Below are 24333 nucleotides of genomic sequence, written 5' to 3' on the forward strand. Positions count from 1 at the left end.
AACATTACTTTCTCAACAGAGTTTTCAACTTTAGTGGGTAGGACCTTGAACTTTGGTTGATTAGGTCCTGCATAATACTCTCCATTTAGTAGTTATTCTATAAATACTTGAGTTTGTAAAGGAAAGAATGAATATGAATAAAAAGAACAAATGATTGTAGATAAGAAAGACCCAACCTTAAAAAATGAAATGGTAACAAAGCACGTATGATTGAAAGTGAGACATTTCTAGATTTAAAAAAAAATCAAAGCTTTATTGCATACTACATTTTTGACTTAGGCATTTCACTTAATTTTGCCAAACACAAGTTTTCTCATCTGTGAAATCGACGTGATGATGATTCAGGGGAATCAAATGAGATAATGGATGAGAGTACTTCTCACAGAATCTGAAAATGTATAAACATGTGATATAAACACATGTGGAATATAAACATGTGATATGATGCTGTTGCAAATGTTCTTGGAAAACTGTACGTCAGATTGATTTTCCTTTGATTCTCTTGTCAGGTGAAGCGTACATGCGGTTAAGCATGCTCCCGGAAGCAGAGCATTGGTATATGGAATCACTGAGATCCAAGACTGACCACATCCCTGCTCATCTTACCTATGGGAAACTGCTTGCTCTAACAGTGAGTAACTGTCTCTTTCACCCTTTAGAAATTGGTTCTCCTGTGCAGATTGAGGTAGATAGGGTCTGAGGTACCTGTTCCTGGCCAGTTAATCTACACTGTTAGGATGTATTGATGGTCATACTAAATTAGAACAATAGACAAAAAATATAGAAAAATGAGTTTCTTTGGCTATGGGGTTTGCCATAGATAAAGTATGATGTGTATCCTTGATGTAACTTAGTTGAAATGTATAAATGGAGAACCCAAAGTATGTGATTATATAATGAACTTGTCAAAATAGCAATATTTGCATAAAGATTATATTCTGTAAGCCAATGTTAACCCCAGATTGTCTATAATACCTGATTGTTTCCAAAAAGCAAGTATTATATAAGACATTGCATGTGTGTCCATCAGTGGCACCTAGAATTCCTGTTAACTGGAAGTCATTCTGTAAGAGAAATGCACCCATAATTTGGCTACCCACTATATGATGAGTCTCTTGGACATATTTCTATGAAAGCGATATTGGAAGCATAAGGACTTGTTTATAGTCAACCACTGTGACTTACAAAAAATTGTAATTTTATGTGCTTCAAGTAATAATAATGTTCTTTTTTTGTTTTCTACAATAAGAGATTGTTTAAAATATTTAAATAACTTTTCTGAGCTCACCAACTAATATATAGTACAACTAGCCTTCAGTCTGAATCTAAATCTATTGTCTATGTTATTTTAATCATATCCCTTAATTTCTCTTCAGTGTTACTAAAAATAAGTTAATATTAGCAAAACATAGAGACAATGGTCAGGAAAGTAATTCCTAAGTAAATTCATAGAAAGGTATCTTATAATTGTTTAAAAATAATGTTATTTCCCATAGAAGATGATAAGCTAAACCAAGTACTACCTTTCCATTCTAAGATACCACTAAAATGCTATTAAAGAGATTATATAGGCAGACCAAGTAACCAGAAAATGTCTCACTGCAACACATCTAAGTATGCTTAATAAAATACAAGAGATATGCTCTTAATGCATGGCTGAGCTCAAAGCGTAGGAAGAGAATTTCCCCAGGATGGAAATAAAGCAGTGACTAAACACCAGAACAGTAAACAGTAGGCTGATCTTAAAGTTGATTTGGGATGGTTTACTAGTCTTAACAACCCATGGGAAGGAGCTTATTGTCTGTCTTTCCTTCTTGATGGAATATGAGATGAAGTCTTGAACCAACAGAAGGCCAGGAATTAGGTGTCTGAATAAAGTAGGAAAGTTCATATCCTCTGTGAAGGAACAATGTAGAAAAAGTTCACATACTGATAAAAGAGGGCAGCATGAAAGTTTGCCTTTCTCAGCATGGAATCTGAAATCTTTGCAGAGAATTTGTCACCACTGTCCTCCCCTCACTGGGGTTTGGGTTTTGAATTTACTTTACTTGAATGAGCAAGGAATTCCTAGGCCAGGAAATTAAAGTCAGTTCACTGAAAACTCTAGCTGAAGATGATACTAAACGTGTCTTTTGAAAAGACATATTTAAATCTAGAAGATTTACAGAGTGGGTTTTAAAAAGAACGGTGAGCACAGAAATGGTGATTGTGTGAGTAAATCAGAATAAATTTTTACTGAATAAAATATTGAGAGGGAATAACCTCGTAGGAACAATCAGAATGGGAGGGGAGGTGAAATTTAAGTTGATTTTTGAAACTCAGGTAGCAGAAAAAGGTGTTAGAACTGATTGATTCATCAAAACTGAATAAAGCACTGTCTAAAGGAGGTTTGGAATGGGATAAAAATAAGAAATCTAGAGACTCAAGACTTGGTGGTAGCTGACGTAGAAGAGAGTGCATTAAGGAGAATAAAATAGGGTAATCAGTTGTCTCTCCCCGTGTGCACAGCCCTAGTAACCAAGCACTCACTGCAGGTCAAGGGAAGGTATGTTCTTAGTGGTGAAGCAGTTGAATGAGACAGCTCCCTAACTCTGCAACAGCTTGCCCAGTCGAGGGTAGAATGCAGAGGGGAATGACAAGAGGACTGGTCAAATGTTTTCCAGGGGAGTACTCAGACTGTCAATACCCCTCCCCTATTACATGCAGAATACAACTACACAAGAGTTGATTCCCCCAACTGGCAACACATATACACAAACCTCATCGCCCAAGAAATGGTAGCATTTTTATCTGGAGAAACTGAATCACTCTGGGGAAAAGATTTCCATATACCTACATTTGGAGATCTCTGAAAATGACCTGCTCCCTAACCACACATACAAAAGGGACTCTTTTCAGTCTAGAAAGCACGTTTATGCCTAAGGAATTCATTCAGCTTTTATTAACTCAACTTGTAAAATAACAATGGGCAATCAGAGATCGTCTGTCATATTAGGAAACCCTCAAATGTAAAAGATTGGAGCTGAAACAAATGATTAGCAAAAGGAAATGAGGGAACAGAAGAAAAAAAATCGTTCGAGATGGTAGTATAGCATTTTGTGGAGTGCAGGATGACATAAAAAAATAAAGATGAAAAAATAAGAGCTTTTAGAAATTAAAAAGTTATGGCAAAACAATTTTCATTTGAAGGGTAGGAGAATAAAGATGTGGAAATGTTTTCATATACAAATAAAAAAAATGAAATAAAATATGTGAAAGAATTATGAAAGAAATTAATGTGGGGCCCCAAAAAATAAGGAACAGAGAAAGGGAAAGAACATGACTCAGAATTGCAGGGTATGAGTTGCTCTTTGCGCCGTTTACCAGATCATACTATGTCTAGTCTAATCAGTTAGAAAAAATGTATTTTACCTTACGAAAACCTTTTCCAAATATTTCCTTTTCTGATAGGGTGGTAATTCACACAGCTCCAAATAAGAAGAGAATTCATATATACCTCTTGCTGCAACTACTGCCTTTAGATGTTCTTATGGAATTAAAATATAAACGTTTTAAATTAGATTGATAAATGGCCACATTCAAAGAATACCACCATCAAAAATAAAATTTTTAAATGCCTGATTTATCTTTCCTCCAATAAAATCACTTGGAAAAGAAAAACATTGAAAACTTATCTGTACCTAATTCTGAATATCCCTAGACTGTGACATAACTTTGTATATAGAAACCACGTATCCTTTATTTTTCCTTCTTGTTTTCAAGCCTGAATATTTTAAGTTTCCTGTACTAAAACTATGATTTTACAAGCTGCTTTATTTTTAACACGATATTTTTAAAAACAAAATTTTGCAGTTTTAATTTACTCAAACATATGGAAGGAAGGGAAGAAAAGACATGTATTACAATTCAAATTCTAATCCCTGCCCCCAACAGAACTTTTATACCTTCCAACTTGCTGATTAGATGAAATATAAACCCTATTATGGAATGGCTTAAACTCACAGTGCCAGAAAGTCCAAAACCATCCTTAATAGTGTCTTTTTGAATTATGAGATTTGGCAAATTTCTGATCCCAGTGGATTGCCTTTGTCTAATTTTGGGTTTCTTAGCCTGGTGAAATGCCATTGACTTAACATGAAATTGGCAAGGTAGAAAATGCCACACATTTTGACTTCTGAATGCTTTAAATATAAAATATTATAAAATGGAATTGGCTATTACTCTAAAGAGAGAGGAAAAGAAATGGAATGGTGTTTTTACTGTTCCATCAGAACTGACCAAAGATGCAATACGTACTTTGCAACTGACTTGCAACAAAATTAGACTTGTATCGTATATTAAGATTTCATATAAAGAATTACATTTTTCTGAAACAACTTGGACAAAAACAAAAATGTTGGTGCTTTTATTATAGCCAGTGGTATGTCTTTCAGAACATTTTTGTACAAAATTTTCTTTCAGAATTTTTAGTATAGATAGTATTTAGAAAAGTTCAAAAAGATTTAGGATTTCCCAGAATGCTATTCCATAGATCAAATTCCATAGATCAAATCCTTTTTTATTCCTCTGACAAAAATGTTCTTTTCCTCTCTCTGCCTGTTCAAATTTTATTTCCCTCTGTGAAGTCTTGCCTGCGTCTTTTAAGCGATTATTTCTTTTTCCTTTCTCTATACTTCCATGGTGCTGATTTTCAGTATCTCTGTAGTGGCACTTTTTCCCTGGAATGGCAGATATAAATCTATGTCTTTTGACCCTGAATGTGGGGCGGAGAGTAAGTCTTTACTTATCTTTGTATATCTTTAGTATAAGGCATTTCACAATCTTAGCCACTGTCCTTGCACCCTCCTTTGTATTTCTCTTGTTAAGATATGTAAGGGCAGGGCATGTGTCATTTCCCCCAGTTTTGTTTAGATGAAATTGCTGTATAGTACTATATAAGCTGGGCTTCCCCATTGGCTCAGCTGTAGAGTCCGCCGGCACTGCAGGAGACACAGAGACATGGGTTTGATCCCTGAGTCAGGAAGATCTCCTGGAGGATTAAATGGCAACCCACTCCAGTATTCTTGCCTGGGAAATCCGTGGACATAGGAGCCTGCAGGTTACAGTCTCAGTTCAGTTCAGTCACTCAGTCGTGTCCGACTCTCTGCAACCCCATGAATCACAGCACGCCAGGCCTCCCTGTCCATCACCAACTACCGGAGTTCACTCAGACTCACGTCCATCGAGTCAGTGATGCCATCTAGCCGTCTCATCCTCTGTCGTCCCCTTCTCCTCCTGCCCCTAATCCCTCCCAGCATCACTCTTTTCCAATGAGTCAACTCTTCACATGAGGTGGCCAAAGTACTGGAGTTTCAGCTTTAACATCATTCCTTCCAAAGAACACCCAGGGCTGATCTCCTTCAGAATGGACTGGTTGGATCTCCTTGCAGTCCAAGGGACTCTCAAGAGTCTTCTCCAACACCACAATTCAAAAGCATCAATTCTTCGGCGCTCAGCTTTCTTCACAGTCCAACTCTCACATCCTTACATGACCACTGGAAAAACCACAGCCTTGACTAGACGAACCTTTGTTGGCAAAGTAATGTCTCTGCTTTTGAATATGCTATCTAGGTTGGTCATAACTTTCCTTCCAAGAAGTAAGCGTCTTTTAATTTCATGGCTGCAGTCACCATCTGCAGTGATTTTGGAGCCCCCAAAATAGTCTGACACTGTTTCCACTGTTTCCCCATCTATTTCCCATGAATTTATGGGACCAGATGCCATGATCTTCGTTTTCTGAATGTTGAGTTTTAAGCCAACTTTTTCACTCTCCTCTTTCCCCTTCATCAAGAGGCTTTTTAGTTCCTCTTCACTTTCTGCCATAAGGGTGGTGCCATCTGCATATCTGAGGTTATTGATATTTCTCCCGGCAATCTTGATTCCAGCTTCTGCTTCTTCCAGCCCAGCGTTTCTCATGATGTACTCTGCATATAAGTTAAATAAGCAGGGTGACAATATATAGCCTTGACGTACTCCTTTTCCTATTTGGAACCAGTCTGTTGTTCCATGTCCAGTTCTAACTATTGCTTCCTGACCTGCATACAAATTTCTCAAGAGGCAGGTTACAGTCTAAGGGGTTCCAAATATTTGGACACGAGTTAGTGACTAAATAACAAGGACAAGCTATGTAAGTTAAAGGTGTACAGGTAGCTCATTTTTAAATATTCTTGTTTCCCTAGTCTGAATCTCCTTTTGCTAACATGTGCATTGAGATTTACTATCCATGCTAAGGCATCACTCTAATTCCCAGTGGTATATACTGAATAAATGAATGAGAGTGGCCTGATTGTGGAGTGGATTCAGTATAATTTTCAAGACCCTGGAAGGGGAGGTAGGCACAAGAGGGTGTACATCTCCTGAATGCCTGTGATTGATATGTGTTATTTCATGAAGCTTTTTGATGAGTACTACCTTCTTTTTATAAATGAGAAAACTGAGCTTCTAAGGTTTAGGACATGTCCCAAGAATAAATAAGCTACTCAATAGTAGAATTGGATACATCCTCAAGGACTTCTTAATTAAGCATCATTAATATCCATTCTATATAAAATAATTTTGTGTGATGCTTTCCTTTCTTTTATACCTGATTAGAGATGTTAAAAGTAAGCTAGTGCTCCTGCCTCCCCATAAGGTATGAAAATAGCTTATTTTTAGGCATTACCTCTAAGTACTAGTTTAGTTTGAATGGGTAAACACATTTTTATTATTAAGCTTTATAGCTCATGAACTTAGGACTTCTGTTTTTGGCTATTGGCACTTTTAAGGTCCTATGTTCCTCAGTCACCAATGTTCCAGGGTGCCCTAGAAAATAGTTCTGCTTTAGGGTCATTGGTAGCCTCCATGTTTAAATATAGTTGGGCCTGGGTGACCCAACTATAGAATATATAGAGCTTTCATACCAATGTCATGTCCAGTTAAAATACTAAACACAAGTTCTCTTTAAAATTGTGATTTATTCCTTATTTGAACTTTGTTACCTAGGACTAATGCCATGAATTTAAAATTGGACAAGCATTGAGAAAGGAAGGAATAAGTTTCCATTATCACCATGTTTCATATGGTTTTATAGTTGTTTCTAAAACCATGTATATACTTTAGTTGTGTGTACATCCTTACTTTTTTTTTTTTTTTGTCCTCTTTTTGTCCTTGTTCAATTTATTTCAGCCAAATATTTTATAGTTTTTTTGAGCCAGTAAAATTAGTATTGATCTAAATTGTAGTAAAAGGAACTTGGCCGTTAGGTTATTTTCCAGATTTAGGTTACTAAGAGAGAAGGAAGGATATGGGAGACTCTGACAGTAATTCTTGATACAGCAAACCTTTATTTTGGCTACTGCATGGAAGTACTGAGCCAGATTTCTGTGTCTAGCCAAAGTTAATTGGGCTACATAAAACTCCAGTTGTGAAAGTACTTGAAGTTCCATGGAAAAGTTCCCTACCCCAGGCTAGAATGGTGTCAGTGCAGTTTATCTGGATGTGCAGCCCTGTGTGCTTCCTTGGGCCTTTTGTAATGATTATTACTGTTTAGAGCTGAGATTATTTTTCCATTTCGTCTTCTCTAAAGCAAAACTCTTCCCACTTTGCACGCTGACTAACATTTAGGTTCCTTTGTTTCATTATAATCACCGAACAGTCATGTTTAGATTAGAGGGAGCAGGAAACAAAAAATTTTCCTGTGACTCACTGAATGATTATTATGGATATATACCATTGAAGTTACAAAACTTATTCTGTGAAAAGAGAAGGCATGTATCACATATATTGTGCTACTGAAATATTGAATGGAATGTAGAAGAAAATTTGATTCAATGCCGTGTTCAGCTAAGCATTTTATATGAAGTTGCCACATCTAAACTTACGGGCATTCTGGCAGTAATTCACTTATCGTTGTATTATTTTTAGTCTAAATCATAATGAATCTGATAGTTCTTTTTATGCATTTTGATATGTAGAATCAATCTTTTTTTTAAATTTAAGTATAGTTATAAAATCGATCTTATAATTACTCTATTTGTTGCCGCCAAGTGACCTACGAATCCAAGTACCTCTGAAGTATCTCAGATTTTTATTCTGCTTTTTTATGTCAGTTATTGAAAGTCATTGTTAAGAGATATTTTCTTTTGCCAGATATTCTCAGAAATAGTAAAATCAAAATACTCAAATTCTCAGGCATTGAAAGTCACGTGAAATAATCATACCTAGCTTTATATCTAAGTATCATGATGCTATGTTTGAAAAGCATGCTGCTGCTGCTGCTAAGTCGCTTCAGTCATGTCCAACTCTGTGTGACCCCATGGACTGCAGCCCACCAGGCTCCCCCGTCCCTGGGATTCTCCAGGCAAGAACACTGGAGTGGGTTGCCATTTCCTTCTCCAATGCATGAAAGTGAGAAGTTAAAGTGAAGTCGCTCAGTCGTATCCGACTCTTAGCGACCCCATGGACTGCAGCCCACCAGGCTCCTCCATCCACGGGATTTTCCGGGCAACAGTACTGGAGTGGGGTGCCATTGCTTTCTCCCTTGAAAAGCATATTTAGGGGTAAATAAGATGATACTGGGCTTCCCAGGTGGCTCAGTGGTAAAGAATCTGCCTGCCAATGTAGGAGACATGGATTTGATCCCTAGGTTAGGAATATTCCCTGGAAAAGGAAATAGCAACCCACACCATTATTGTTGCTGGGGAAATCTCATGGACAGAGGAGCCTGGTGGGCTACAGTTCATAGGGGTTACAAAACAGTTAGGTACCACTGAGTGACTGAGCATGGTACAACATAACCTAACATCACAATTTCCACCTTGTCATTCTTTCTGCTGCATCATGTTGACTCTCCTGTTATGTAATAAAGCGTTAGCACATTTTAATGTGAGTTAAACTTCATTTATAATTTATATTTTATATTTTCCTAGTTTGATAATTTATAATAGAACAAAATTTGAGCATCTATAGTTATTAAAACAGCATGCTTATTTAAACCCATGTTTACATTTTGCTCAGTTGGTAAAGAATCTGCCTGCATTGCAGGAGACCTGGGTTCGAGCCCTGGGTAGGGAAGATCCCCTGGAGAAGGAAATTGCAACCCACTCCAGTATCTTGCCTGGAGAATTCCATGGACAGAGGAGCTGGACAGGCTACAGTCCATGGGATTGCAGAGTCGGACATGACTGAGTGATTAGCTTTACTCTTTTAAAAGGTGGTACTGACTGCATACACTTTCAAAACAAATGTCTTTCATTCCAGTGATTGGACCAACACTTCCAAAAGAAAGTTGCCTTTTTTTCCCTTGTAACATCTGGATGTTTGTGTGTGTATTTATACAAACAGATGTACACACAGAGGCATGTATGTAAATGAAGGCACATCTATTCTAAAATGTGAGAGATTTCATTTCTGAAGCCTCATAAACAGTAAATAGTACAGGTGAACCTATTTTCAAAGCAGAAACAGAGACACTAGACATAGAGAACAATGACACCAAGGAGAGAGAAGGTGGGATAAGTTGGGAGAGTGGGCTTGACATATCTACACTGCTGCTGTGCTTTGCTGTGCTGTGCTCAGTTGCTCAGTCAGGTCTGACTCTGTGACCCTATGGACTGTAGCCTGCCAGGCTCCTCTGTCCATGGGAATTCTCTAGGCAAGAACCCTGGAGTAGCTTGCCATGCCCTCCTCCATTTATATACTACAATGTATAAAATAGATAACTAATGAGAGCCTACTGCATAGCACAGAAGAAAAGGTAAAATCTCTTCATAGGATGTATATTAAGTTAACCTTAAAAATACATTTCAGTATCCATTAGGTTTGATTCCACTTATACAAGGTACCTAGAATAGTCAAATTCAGAGAGTCAGAAAGTATACTGGTGGATGCCTAAATAGCCTGGGAGTGGGGAGGGAAAATGGGGACTTAGTGTTTAATGAGGACAGAGTTTCAGTTTAGGAAGGTGCAAAATTCGAGATGGATGATGGTGAGAGTTGCGCAACGATGTGAAGGTACTTACTGCCACTGAACTGTACAGTTCAGTATGGTTAAAACGGTATGTTTTATATTGTGCGACTTTTACCACAATAAAAAAAAACATTAAAAAATTAAAGCAGGGGTACTCTTTGTTGCAATGTGTGGGCTTCTCATTGTGCCGGCCTCTCTTGTAGAGCAGGGGCCCTGGAGTGTGTGGACTTCAGTAGTCGTCGTGCGAGGCCTCAGTAGTCATGGTGTACACGCTTACTTGTCCCAAGGCATGTGGATCCTCTGGGATCAGGGATAGAACCCGTGTCCCCTGCAGGCAGATTCCTAACCACTGGACCACCAGGGATGTCCAGGAAATCTAATGTATTTCTTAATCTTATTTCTCCATAGGTATTTTCTTTTCTCCGACTTTAAGATTCTCTCTTTGTCTTCAGCTTTCTGTAGTTTGGACATACTACGCCTCGGCTTATTATTTGGGGATTTATCTGGCTTAGTGCTCTCTGTGTTTCCCGGATCTGTGGTTTGGCCTTTATTATATTTTGGAAAGTTGTGCATCAATATTACTTTAAATATTTCTTCTGCCCTCTTGTCTTTCTTTCCCATCTGATATTCCAGTTACTGGTATGATTGTTACATGTTTTGAGGTTTTCCTATAGTTCTTGGATGTTCTGTGCTTTTCATTCATTTTTCTCATTACATTTCAGTATGGGAAGTTTCTATTGACTTATCTTTAAAGTCATTGATTCTTTCTGTGGTCATGTTGAGTCTTCTTATGATCTCATTAAATTTATTCTTGATTTCTGTTATGATATTTAGCATTACTTCTAATTCTTCCTTAGAATTTCTCTCTGCGTACATTATACATGTGTTCCTGCATGTTGTCTACTTTTTCCATTAGAATCTTTAACATGTTAATCATAGTTATTTTAAGTTTCTTTTCTGACAGTTATAACGTATTTCATGTTTCAGTATCTTAGTATGGTTCTGATGCTAACTTCGTCTTTTTGGACTCTTTCTTTCCTTTTGTCATGCTATGTCATTTTTTTGTGGGATGTTGGATATGTTGAATTCATCATAGAGCATATTTCACAAAGATTATTCTTCTTCGCCTGCCCTCACCAGGAGGGGATCTTTTTTGGTTCTTTACTGTGAGAACCTCATTGGTTTCTTTGGAAATTAAGACTATGAAAGAGTGGGAACCACACCCTCCACCCAAAGACTGGCCTTCAGGATTTTCTCACTCTCAGGCTAATCCACAGTTGGCTTCCAGCAAGTCATCAAAAGTACCACTTAAAGTGTACCCATCAATTCATAGCTCCTAATTTGATGAAGACTGTTTGGGAGGTTGATGTCTAATGAGTTCTGTGAAACCTTCATGGCATGTTTTTCCAGTCGAGAACAAGAGGGCCTGAGATGTTGACAGTGATAATTTAGACCTGAACTGAAGACTATTAAATAGTCTATCTAGAGGCAGAGAAGTTCAGACTTAGTATGTTCCATCTCTGTGTCACCTCTGTACTTGATTTTTTTCCTGTTTAGTGACCCACATTTTCCTTGATCTTACACATTTTCTCAGAGAGAGAAAATCTTATTCTGTAATAATGCTGAAACACCCACGTGTGTATGCTTCTCCTCGCACACTCTGCTGAGACTTGGGAAGGATCCAGTTTGGAGATATGCTTGTCATACGCATTTATACATACAAACTCATTCTCCTGGTAATCTGCCAGTCTCTGACCGTTTACTGTGTGTGTGTTTTCCCTTTTTGCCTGGATTAGAGGTTCCTGTAATTGTGTATGTACTATCTCTGGTCACTTCACACTCTGGAAATTAAAGTGAATGAGCTTTGCTTACTAAACAATTCTTATTAAACATTGTTTAATATTTAATTTCAATAGCTCTTTCTTTGTAAGTCACAGAAATTTATTATTCACAGAACGTAACTCAAGAAACATTAGACTAGCAGAAAGTAGAAATTTGGTAACTTATATTGTTAAGTAACCTTATTTTTTCAAATACATGGTTTTGAGATGGTTGATGTCAAATGAACCTTTGTTAGCTTCATGGCCTTTTAATGGTGTTAAAACAAGGAACGTTTTCTCCATTAGACTGACTTTGAAAATAATTTCCTGAATTTGGATATTGTAAAGAGAACTTGTAAGCCACCAGCACTTGGACTGAGCAGGTAGCCTATTGTCTCGATGCTTGGCCAACTTTTGCTCTGTCTGTGAACCAGCTGAAGTATGATACCTCCTTTTTGAGCCCTCCCCTCATTGGACTTGCTCAGACACAACAGATTCCTTGGTTTCTGTTTTCTCCTTAGATACTATGTACAATGAGAGCCTTTTTAAGTATGATCCTGCAATTGATAAATGCCCATTTCCAGAGTCACCATGGTATTATTCAGTCTATAAGAGCAGGAGTCATCTCATAATCCATTGCCTGACACCATGCTTGGCATACAGTGGATACTCTCTGAATCTCTGCTGAGGGATGGGGGTGGGTGGGTACATGAGTGTATGGGTGGACCTACTCCGTAAAGCTCATCTTTAAATAGCATAATGATTCCTCGTAATAAACTTCTGGACCAGGTCAATAATGTAATACCTTAACTGTGAAATCAGATTGTCTCTGTTTGAACCCCAGTTCTGACGAATCAAGCTTTTGTGCCTTGGACAAAGTAGACTGATCTCACTGTCCCTCAGTTTCTTATTTTGTAAAACAGATGATAATAATAATATCTCAGGTGTAATACAAGGATTTAATATGACGATACAGAGAAAGTGCCTGGAATAGCACCTGGCACGTAGTAAGCTGCTCTTAGAGTGTTTCTTTTCTTCTCATATAACCTGTAAAGAGAAAGTGGAATTGCAATGTGCTAGGACAACAGACTCCCAGAAAAATCTGCCTTGGGGAAGCAGAGATGAATGGAAACTTAATTATGCTTGACAAAGATCAGATGGCCTTGTGCTGTGAAAGGATATCTTTGTTCATGTCTTCTTTGTTGGGAGTGTGGCGGAAATAGGAAGCTGAGGTCACCGTAAGACCTCACCGACGCTGCTATCGGGTCTCGTGGTTGCAGCTGATATTGCAGTGTCACTGCAATTGCAAGCCATTGTCGACTTGTCTGATTTAGGTGAATACTTATGAGAGGGAAACAAGAATTAGGGTAACTATAGAATATTTGTCCAAACCAGGAAGGGATGGCTATTATTTTTACACTATAACAGTGGACATAGAGTAGTTTTAGGCAAACCAGAATTACTTCTGAGAATCACTTACAAAATGAGAAGCACAGTATACCGTTTCAATATGCATGTGGTCTGGTTTGTATAAGAACCTTTCTAGGACATTTTGGCTTCCCTGATAGCTCAGTTGGTAAAGAATCCTCCTGCAATGCAGGAGACCCTGGTTTGATTCCTGGGTCAGGAAGATCCACTGGAGAAGGGATAGGCTACCCACTCTAGTATTCTGGCCTGGAGAATTCCATGGACTGTATGGTCCATGGGGTCCTAAAGAGCTGGACATTACTGAGCCGCTTTCACTTTCAGGACATTTTACCTTTGATAGGCATCTTTACCTTAAAGTCCTTTCAGAAGAAAATAAGGGGGTCATTCATTCCAATTCCATTTAATTTTGTTTGTTAGTAAATTAAAATACAGTGGATTTTAGGTCTTGGCTACTATCCCCAGTCTCAGTGTCAGCTGGCTGGATCTAGGAGAAAAGGAACTGGCATTCCTTTTCTCTGTCATGGATTGAAAAACAATGGAAGCAAAGGAGTATGATGTGAATTAAGAGCTTAACTTTCTTTAATCTGAATTTTTAACCAATGATGACTTCCCTGAATTGAACTCCGTTTTTTAAGCCAGTAGAGTTTAATCAGTCCTTTGATTGACAATTGAGAAAAGCAAAACCTATTCAAATTAGTGGCTTTCCTTGGTGATTCATCTTCTTGGTATCAGAACCAGACTAGAATTCAGGTTCCTGGTGTGCTCAGATGGTAGAGAATTTGCCTGCAATACAGAAGACCTGGGTTTGATCCCTGGGTTGGGCAAATGCTCTGGAGAAGGAGAAGGCTACCCGTTCCAGTATTCTTTCCTGGAGAATTCCATAGACAGAGGAGCCTGGCGGGCTACAGTCCATGGGTCACAAAGAGTCAGACACGACTGAGTGACTAACACTTTCTGTGACTGAATCCAGTGCTTTTATGCAGTACACTGGTTCAGTCATCAAAGAGAGTTACATCTTAATAAGTTAAATAAGCCTCTCTATCCTTACTGCTGAAGATTTCGACCAAAAATAGGTATGAAATTAGGGAATTATTTACATCTGGCTTTATCTTCTTGTGAGAGCATTTGGATTTTAGAGTCGTGGCAGCCTGCCAGGGACAAATGGAGGTGCAGAGATCGCCTGCCCGTCATCCACCACCTTTTATGGTGTCAGGGGATTGCTTGTTCTGCTTTGCGACCCAGCTGCAATGCAGCTGTTGTTGGCACTCCTGCTCTCCACTCTCACAGAGCAGCTTTCCTAACCATCCCCATGGGGTTTAACTGCTGAGCACGAGTGTCGATTCTGAGCTCTGTGAGCCAAGGCTGCCTCTTGGGGACCAATCAGCGTAGCAGCTTTCCACATCATAGCTAAACAGTTTGGGATGGAGCAGTCCAGCAATTTCTCATGACAAACAAGAAGCACCCATTTGCACAAACAGTGCAGCCGGATGGTTGAAGTTGCTGCAGGAGCTAAATCTGGGGGCTTTCCGATGACTGACTCCTGAAACGGAGGTCACGTGGACCGCTTTGTCCATCTAAAGTGTCCTGTCTACTTTCTGTGAACTTGTGGTGCCATCTTTGGACCACGGAAGGCTAATTGAAACTGTGGTTTCTCTTTTCTTCCCCTTGTCTAGACGAGGTATTGACAGTGACAGGAGTGACCTTCTGGGTATCACTCGAGCCTCGTGATGTTCTCAGATTTACCCACTGAAGCCTACACGCTCTTTCATGGAGGCAACAGGACTTCCCAATGAGAGTAGGAAGTGTGTTTTCAGTATTTTCTTTTCCAGTATATTTAAAGTTTTCATGCGTTTATGACTACCTACCATGTATCTGGCAGCTTTCCAGGTGGTGCTAGTAGTAAAGAACCTACCTGCCCAGGCAGGAGTTGTAAGAGTTTCAGGTTCGATTCCTGGGTCGGGAAGATCCCCTGGAGGAGGGCATGGCAACCCACTCCAGTATTTTTGCCTGGAGAAGCCCATGGACAGAGGAGCCTGGAGGGCCATAGTCCATCGGGTCACAAAGAGTCAGACATGACTGAAGAGACTTCACACACACACAACATCTGGCCCTTGGCTAAAACTGAAATTGCTCAGTCGTGTCCAACTCTTTGTGACCCCATGGACTGGAGCCTGCCAGGATCCTCTATCCATGAGATTTTCCAGGCAAGAATACTGGAGTGGGTTGCCATTGCCTTCTCCCAGGGATCTTCCCAACCCAGGGATTGAACCTGGGTCTCCTGCGTTGTAGGCAGATGCTTTTGCTGTCTGAGCCACCAGGGAAGCCCCAGCCTTTGGCTAAGTGTTGACTAAATCAATCTCCTAGAGTGGTTTATGATTAGAAGAGATTACAAGTGGGAATAAGAGTGCATATGGTAAGGGTCTGGTAAGGGTCACAGCAAAAGCAGGAATCGAGTGTTCTCTTAGGGGACCCAGAAGGAAAAGACTCAGTTTAAAGAATTCCAGGCTGGTTTATTTTGGCCTTGGTTATAATTGGAAAGTTAACTAAGAATTCTAGAATTTCGAGGTTTTCTCTTTTCATTTTCAATTCAACTATGAAAAAGTAAATCTATACATTAATCTTTATTTCCAGTTCCAATTTATGTTTTGATTTTCTGTGTTCTTTTTCCAAACACTCAATATGTCTCATTCTCTTCTACTGACATGATCACGTCCCTTCTCCTTCAGAGCCAGACATATTGACTGAGGGCATCAGTTTCCTCAACCCTCTCCCCAGACTTACCCCCACTCCTTCTGGCTTCAAGACCTATTATTCTGTAAAAATACACCTTACTGAACTTACTAGTGTCTGATCTCTGTGTCACTAAACCCACTGGGAGTTTTTCAGAAATTGACATAATTGACTACTCGTGTCTTCTTGAAATGCTGTTTTACCTTACTTCAGTTCTCTTGATTCAGCCTGACTAACAAACCACATCTTTGACAGCTCAGATGTCTCAATGGTACTGTATAATTCTCAGAACTGAGCTTGTGATTTTCCTCCCTTAACCTGGTCTTTTTCCATTATTTACCTACTTTATCTCAGTTTCAGGATCAGAAACCTTGAGGTCATCTTTGTGACCTCTATCTCACACCCTCTCCCTCTCCTATCCATCTTGTAATCCTGTCTGTATGACCTAAATATCTCTCCTGTCAGTCCACTAATCTTCCTCTCCATTATCAGCCCAATCACTGTCTTTTAAAAGCCTGGATTAATCTGCCTGCATCCCTTCTGTTCCCATTACAACTGTTACCCACACAACCCTCAGAAGTGATATTGACAAAACAGATAAGGACAAACTCCTTCATGTAATCCATCTGAAGGTGGGCTCTACCTTCAACCTTTTCAATAGCCCACCTCTATTCCTTCTCTCTGGCTCCCTCAGCCTGGGTTCATGCAGTGTTTTTGCCATAGAGATTTTACCTTTGTTGTGTCTCTACTTCCTGTATTTTTGTCTCCCTTCAACTAGTTAATCACACAGCTCTCAGATTTTTTAGAGCAAGCAGGACTTCCTTTGGAAGACTTTCCCAAGTACTTCAACTAATTCTAAATGAAATTCACTTAGAATATTACGTTGTACGCATGACACCTACAGTTTTGGACTCTTCATGAAGGCAGAAGACAGTGAAGTCGCTCAGTTGTGTCCAGCTCTTTGTGACCCCATGGACTGTGGCCTATCAGGCTCCTCCCTCCATGGGATTTTCCAGGCAAGAGTGCTGGAGTAGATTGTCATTTCCTTCTCCAGGAGATCTTCCCGAACCAGGAATTGAACCCGGGTCTCCGGCATTGCGGGCAGAGGCTTTACCGTCTGAGCCACCAGGGAAGCCAATTTTAAGTGGCTTAAAGGCTTGAAGGCAAAGGTTGTTCCTAATTCACCATTCTCATCCCAGTGCTTAACACTGCTTCTGCTACTGCTGCTAAGTTGCTTCAGGCATGTCTGACTCCCAGTAAATAGTAGTTGGATTAAGGAAATCAATGAATAAACTTAATGGATTGCTGAAAGTTCATTGTTTTAACTACAAACACATATTTTTCTATTTAATTTATGAGTCAAAGAGAAATTCTGTGTACTATTCTGAAGTCTAAAGATAGCTGATTTTGATATTTAAAAATGATTTCATAATTCTAAAGTAAAATTTTAGGATATATATATCTGCAATTTAGTTATAAATGTGTTTAAAGAAAATTTCTACTTCACCACAGCATCCTCAGACATTTTAATAATGAAATATTCTCATAAATTTATATTATAGATGGAGAAGAGTTTTAACTTAACTGAGTTTAGGGTAGCAATGCAATGTAACAGCCAAAGCAATTTCCCCAGATAGAGCTTAAGATGTGGTTGTATTCTATCAAATTAATTATCTCGTATTGAAATGTTATTGTAGTACGTGTGGATGACCTCTTTAAGCTTGAAGGGAAAATATGCAAGTGAACAGAGGTAGAAAGGAAGTAAAAATTTGTTATATAACAGGATATCTGAATAAAGCTAAACATCTTTCATTATGTAATATTTTGGAAATTGGCTATTTGTATTAATATGCTAAAATCTTAACTTTTTTTTACTCATAAATGTCAAAGATGTATAGAAAGCAACATATATATTTTTACTAATAAAATATTTAAAATATTTGTGAAAGTCAAGCTACTTATTTTAAACAGTAATTTAATATATTTTTCTTCTCTTTTACTGAAACCATGCTTTAAATAGAAGGCTTGTTTTGTTTTTGTTTGATTTTGTTTTTTTCCCCTTTTTTCTGTTTTTGCTTTCCTCTTGGCATTCTTGCAAGTTTTCTTTTAACTTCTTCTCAGGGAAGCTACCAGATAGCTGGTGTTTTTGCCAAGGCTTGATCTGTGACTTCCTTTCTGGTCAGGCTTTCTGAATTAGTCCTCCACACTCTCCTGCTGTAGCATCTCAAAAATAGGAATTGGTTGCTCCATGACACATGTACCTTCCTACCAACACTTGCTCTCAAGAAATCTTTTTCATGTGTATAAATGATACCTGCATTCACCTAGGTGCCACAAGCCAAAGCTATGGAGTCATCTTTGACTCCTGTTTTTATGTTATACCTATATCCAATCTTATCAGTCATATATCTACAAGATACTCCACATCTAACCACATCTCACTGGCTCCATTGCTTTTACCCTGGTCTTTGCCATGGAGTATTAACAACCTTCTAAGTGGTCCCCCTTTTTTCTATGCCTGATGCAGTCAGTTTTCTGGTCAAGATCTCAGTTGTTTTTTTTTTTTGTAAAAATATGTGAGATCATGTTGTGCTTCTATCTAAAATCCTCCATGGTGTTCTGTTCTAGTTAAGAGAAATTCCAGGGCTTGCTTCAGCAGCACATACACTAAAATTGAGATGATGCAGAGAGGATTATCATGGCCCTCACACAAGAGTGACATACATTCATAAAGTGTTCCATATTCTGTGTAGTTCCCAGAGGCTGTTCGGTGGCTTTGCTGGTTAACACCAAGGAAATGCTACGCCTCAAAGCAACATGTGACATCTAATGTTGAAACTGTGACTTTTACTACCAAAACAAAAAGTTAACTCCAGACTCCTTACAGTGACTACTTTGCCCTAGGCAACCTGATCACTCCAGTGTCTCACACTCATTTCCTGTGATTCTTCGTGGAGTTTACTCCCCTGCTGCCATATTGGTTTTCTTGTTAGGCTCTAATGTTCCAAACATGCCACGTCTTTGCATGGTTCACTCACTTCCTTTACTTAGGTTGCTTTTCCAGCGTCAGCAGAGACTTTTCTTGATGACTTTCTCAAACTCCATCCCACCCCTAGTATGTGTTGCTGTCTCACATTAGCCTGTTATTTTTTTTTACCCAACTAGTTTAGACCGACGGTGTCACTGCTCCTGTGTGAACTACCATTCCACCACTAGAGTGTGAACTGCAGGAGGGCAGGAACTTCATCTTGATTACCAGGACTGTAACACAGCATGGTACATAGCAGGAGCTTAATTCATTTCTGTGTAGTGAAATGCCACATCTCTGATGAATTCCCTTTCCAGTGGATGAAGTTGTTCTGTGTGCTCAGAACACTTAGTTTGACACTAACACAGCAATATTTTTTTAATAGTTTACTTTAGGTATGTACTTCCCTCTGCATCAGTCTTAAGATCCCAGAGAAACAACCCTCTCATTCACCTTTGAAATCCAGCAGTAAAATGAGCCAGTATTGATAGAGGTAGTGCTAGCCTCCTCTTTCATTAAAACAATAGTTAACTAGAACATAAGCAGCATCTTACAACCTGCTTATTTCATTTAGCGATGGATCATGAAATATCTGGTGGTTTAAATACTTTCTACAAAATCATTTTAATAGATACATATTTCCTTGAAATGGCATGTGGTTAACCAAGTCTATGCTGGTAGACACTGAATTTGTATAAACAATGCTGTAATGAAAATAAATAGCTACCTCTTGGAATTTACAGGTATTTCCTTAGTACAAATAACAAGAGATAAAATTGTTTAGCCAAGTGTATCTGTGACTTAAAAGTTTTGAGGCATAACAAATTGCTTCCAGGAATATCTTACTGTCTTTTTCTGTCCTTTAGCTATGTGCTAGCTGAGTGCAGTTTCTAATGAGCCATCAGGAATACTGAGGTCTGTAATTTGGGAGCAATGTTTCTAATAGATGATTAATATCTCAATGCATTAATTTACCTTTTAGGTAAATTGAATATTGAGTAAATGTAACATACCTTTTTTAGGGATATCGACCCTTATATTTTGTTATTAACAAGCTGCTGATTTGTGCCTGTTGCTCAGGTAACATGTTTGGCATTGAAGCCAGAATACCAGCTGCATATGGCTGCTGCGCTATAACTTCTTCAAATGAAATTCAGTCTGCTGCAGTCTTTTATCCCACTTTGTCTGCCATTTCATTTCAACCAGTTTTGCGGCCTCCTCCCGTCCAAAGGTTCACCTAAATCTGAAGGCTTATTGGTATTCAGAAAGCTAGGAAGTGATTAAATGCATTCTTTTTAATGACTGAGTAATACTCCATCGTGCATTTGAATCAGTTCTAATGAGGTGAATGAAACTGGAGCCTATTATACAGAGTAAAGTAAGCCAGAAAGAAAAACACCAATACAGTATACATCAGATCAGATCAGTCACTCAGTCATGTCCGACTCTTTTCGACGCCATGAATCGCAGCACGCCAGGCCTCCCTGTCCATCACCAACTCCCGGAGTTCACTGAGACTCACGTCCATCGAGTCAGCGATGCCATCCAGCCATCTCATCCTCTGTCGTCCCCTTCTCCTCCTGACCCCAATCCCTCCCAGCATTTTCCAATGAGTCAACTCTTCACATGAGATGGCCAAAGTACTGGAGTTTCAGCTTTAGCATCATTCCTTCCAAAGAAATCCCAGGGCTGATCTCTTTCAGAATGGACTGATTGGATCTCCTTGCACTCCAAGGGACTCTCAAGAGTCTTCTCCAACACCACACTTCAAAAGCATCAATTCTTCGGTGCTCAGCCTTCTTCACAGTCCAACTCTCACATCCATACATGACCACAGGAAAAACCATAGCCTTGACTAGACGAACCTTTGTTGGCAAAGTAATGTCTCTGCTTTTGAATATGCTATCTAGGTTGGTCATAACTTTCCTAACAAGGAGTAAGCGTCTTTTAATTTCATGGCTGCAGTCACCATCTGCAGTGATTTTGGAGCCCAGAAAAATAAAGTCTGACACTGTTTCCACTGTTTCCCCATCTATTTCCCATGAAGTGGTGGGACCGGATGCCATGATCTTCGCTTTCTGAATGTGGAGCTTTAAGCCAACTTTTTCACTCTCCACTTTCACTTTTATCAAGAGGCTTTTGAGTTCCTCTTCACTTTCTGCCATAAGGGTGGTGTCATCTGCATATCTTAGGTTATTGATATTTCTCCCGGCAATCTTGATTCCAGTTTGTGTTTCTTCCAGTCCAGCGTTTCTCATGAGGTACTCTGCATATAAGTTAAATAAACAGGGTGACAATATACAGCCTTGACATACTCCTTTTCCTATTTGGAACCAGTCTGTGGTTCCATGTCCAGTTCTAACTGTTGCTTCCTGACCTGCATATAAATTTCTCAAGAGGCAGATCAGGTGGTCTGGTATTCCCATCTCTTTGAGAATTGTCCACAGTTTATTGTGATCCACACAGTCAAAGGCTTTGGCATAGTCAATAAAGCAGAAATACATGTTTTTCTGGAACTCTTCTTGCTTTTTCTATGATCCAGCGGATGTTGGCAATTTGATCTCTGGTTCCTCTGCCTTTTCTAAAACCAGCTTGAACATCAGGAAGTTCATGGTTCACATATTGCTGAAGCCTGGCTTGGAGAATTTTGAGCATTACTTTACTAGCGTGTGAGATGAGTACAATTGTGCGGTAGTTTGAGCATTCTTTGGCATTGCCTTTCTTTGGGATTGGAATGAAAACTGACCTTTTCCAGTCCTGTGGCCACTGCTGAGTTTTCCAAAGTTGCTGACATATTCAGTGCAGCACTTTCACAGCATCATCTTTCAGGATTTGGATACATATATATATATGGAATTTAGAAAGGGGGTAACGATAACCCTGTATGTGAGACAGCAAAAGAGACACAGATGTATAGAACAGTCTTTTGGACTCTGTGGGAGAGGGAGAGGGTGGGATGATTTGGGAGAATGGCATTGAAACATGTATAATATCATGTAAGAAACGAATCGCCAGTCCAGGTTCGATGCAGGATACAGGATGCTTGGGGCTGGTGCACTGGGATGACCCAGAGGGATGGTACGGAGAGGGAGGTGGGAGGGGGGTTCAGGATGGGGAGCACATGTACATCTGTGGCGGATTCATGTTGATGTATGGCAAAACCAATACAATATTGTAAAGTAATTAGCCTCCAATTAAAATAAATAAATTTAAATTAAAAAAAAAATAAAGAAAGCTAGGAAGGAAGCTGCCCAAGTCAACCGGGTCTGAGCTAATTCCTCACCCTGAAGTATGATGGCTCTGCAGTGGGACCGGGGATAGGTTTCAGGGAAGCCTTGTTCAGGTCTGGGAGTTGTGTTTCTGGGCACCAGCCTTGCCCAGGCATGCCCCAGAGCCATACCTCCCTGCTGAGGTCTCAACACTTCTTCTGAATGCTACCCTTGTCCCCACTGGCTGCCCTTAATTTGACATACGTTTAGGCTTAATGACATATTCCAAGTGTCTATGAAGTGGCTTCTGCTTTGGGACGTTTAGAAAAGAGATCACAAAAGACCTGAGAATTATAGAAGGTGAAACTTGAGGGATAATTCAGTGAGAACCACAAACTATTATCATTAACCTGTTTAGCCACATTCATTTTGTGTTTTTTTTGTTTGTTTGTAGCATTATTCTACTATTTTTAAAACTTTCTAGAAGAAATAGTATTCTGCCCCTAAAAAATGAACGTCATCATCAGATTTTGGGTCCCTGATGATTTGATGGTAAATACTGTAGTAGTATAATAATAAAGCATTTCATTCTGAAGGTTATCATTGCCCTTACCCCTTCACTTTGCCTTTCATTAGGGTTACCTCTGGCTGATTATGCATAATGACTTAGAGAAGGACTTTAGAACTAAATGGTTTGATGTAAATCATCTTCATTAGTAAGATTTAATTCAATTGTTAGATTTTTTTTAATGATCTATTTCTTATGAGGAGAAAATGTTTTATATCCTGAAGACACTTCACATATAAATAATAATGTTAAGATGTACTGTCAAGCAATGCTTCTTCTGTTTGTAAATGAGGACCTCCACAAATTATTTTTCCAAGGCTGTTTTATTGCTTTTCCTCTTGCACTCAAACTATAATGCAGGTGCAAACAACACATTTACTAAACTATGTATAAGCTTTTTGGCTTCCCAGGTGGCACAGTGGTAAAGAATCCACCTGACAATGAAGGAGACGCAAGAGACGTGGGTTCAATCCTTGGGTGGGTAAGATCCCCTGGACTGGGAAATAGCAACCCACTCCAGTATTCTTGCCTGGAAAATTGCATGGACAGAGGAGCTTGGGACTGAGCATATATGCTTTTGCATGCTCAGTCGTGTCCAACTCTTTGTGACCCCAAGGACTGTAGCCCACTAGACAAAGATTCCCCTGTCTATGGAATTCTTCAGGCAAGAATACTGGAGTGGGTTGCCATTCCCTTCTCCAGGGGAGAACCCAGGTCTTCTGCAGTGCAGGCAGATTCTTTACTACCAGGGGAGCCCATATAAGCTTTTAGATCCATTTTATTGGCTGCTTCCCGTTCTTATTTCTTGTCCATGTAGATACACATTTGAGTGAGTGACCAACAGTTACCATTGTCAGACATTCCCCCAAAATAAACGCTAGATGTATGAAAGTGACTGCAGGATCACAATTGCAGAAAGAGACTGTTCTACAGTAAACTTAAAGCAGCATCTAAATAGGAGTAGGGTGACCCAAGGAAAATCCTCTGGTTTATTTTTTGTATTATTCCAACTGATGTTACTGGGTTGCCTAGTTGACTCAGTGGTAAAGAATCTGCCTGCCATTGCAGGAGATGCAGAAGACAGGGGTTTGATCCCTGGGTTAGGAAGGTCCTTGGAGAAAGAAATTCAACCCACTTATTCTTGCCTGGAGTCCCATGGACAGAGGAGCCTAGAAGGCTGTATAGTCCACGGGATTGCAAAAAAGTTGGATACGACTGAACACCCATGCCCACAACTGGTGTTCCTACCAATGCTGAAGACACAAGTAATCCCTTATTGGGATATAAATATTTGGATGAGAATCAGGCTAGTCTGAGGACCACTTTTTATGGTTTATCAGGAGGCTTGGGTTCAATCCCTGAGTTGGAAAGATTCCCTGGAGGAGGGCACAGCAACCCACTCCAGTATTCCTATCTGGAGAATCCCCATGGACAGTGGTGCCTGGCAGGCTACAGTCCATGGGGTTGCAAAGAGTTGGACACGACTGAGTGACTAAGCACAGCACAGACCTTAGCTCATGTGACAGTTTCCATATGTAAAGTGGAGAAATTACTGCTTTATTCATA

At 39.4% G+C, this 24333-nt stretch overlaps 1 protein-coding gene and 1 pseudogene across 2 annotated transcripts in view; both read left to right on the plus strand.

Moving 5' to 3' along the window:
- The window catches only part of TMTC2 (transmembrane O-mannosyltransferase targeting cadherins 2), a 414333-nt gene that overhangs the window by 293318 nt on the left and 96682 nt on the right, over positions 1 to 24333 (plus strand). For both annotated transcript variants that reach the window (XM_061415655.1, XM_061415657.1), the window contains one exon: positions 510 to 631. In XM_061415655.1, coding sequence (XP_061271639.1) covers positions 510 to 631 — 122 coding nt within the window. The remainder of the gene's footprint in view (positions 1 to 509; positions 632 to 24333) is intronic.
- LOC133248981 (U6 spliceosomal RNA) lies at positions 18610 to 18710 on the plus strand (annotated as a pseudogene).

This window comes from Bos javanicus, chromosome 5 (assembly GCF_032452875.1).
Source record: "Bos javanicus breed banteng chromosome 5, ARS-OSU_banteng_1.0, whole genome shotgun sequence".
In the NCBI taxonomy this organism is placed as follows: Eukaryota; Metazoa; Chordata; class Mammalia; order Artiodactyla; family Bovidae; genus Bos; species Bos javanicus.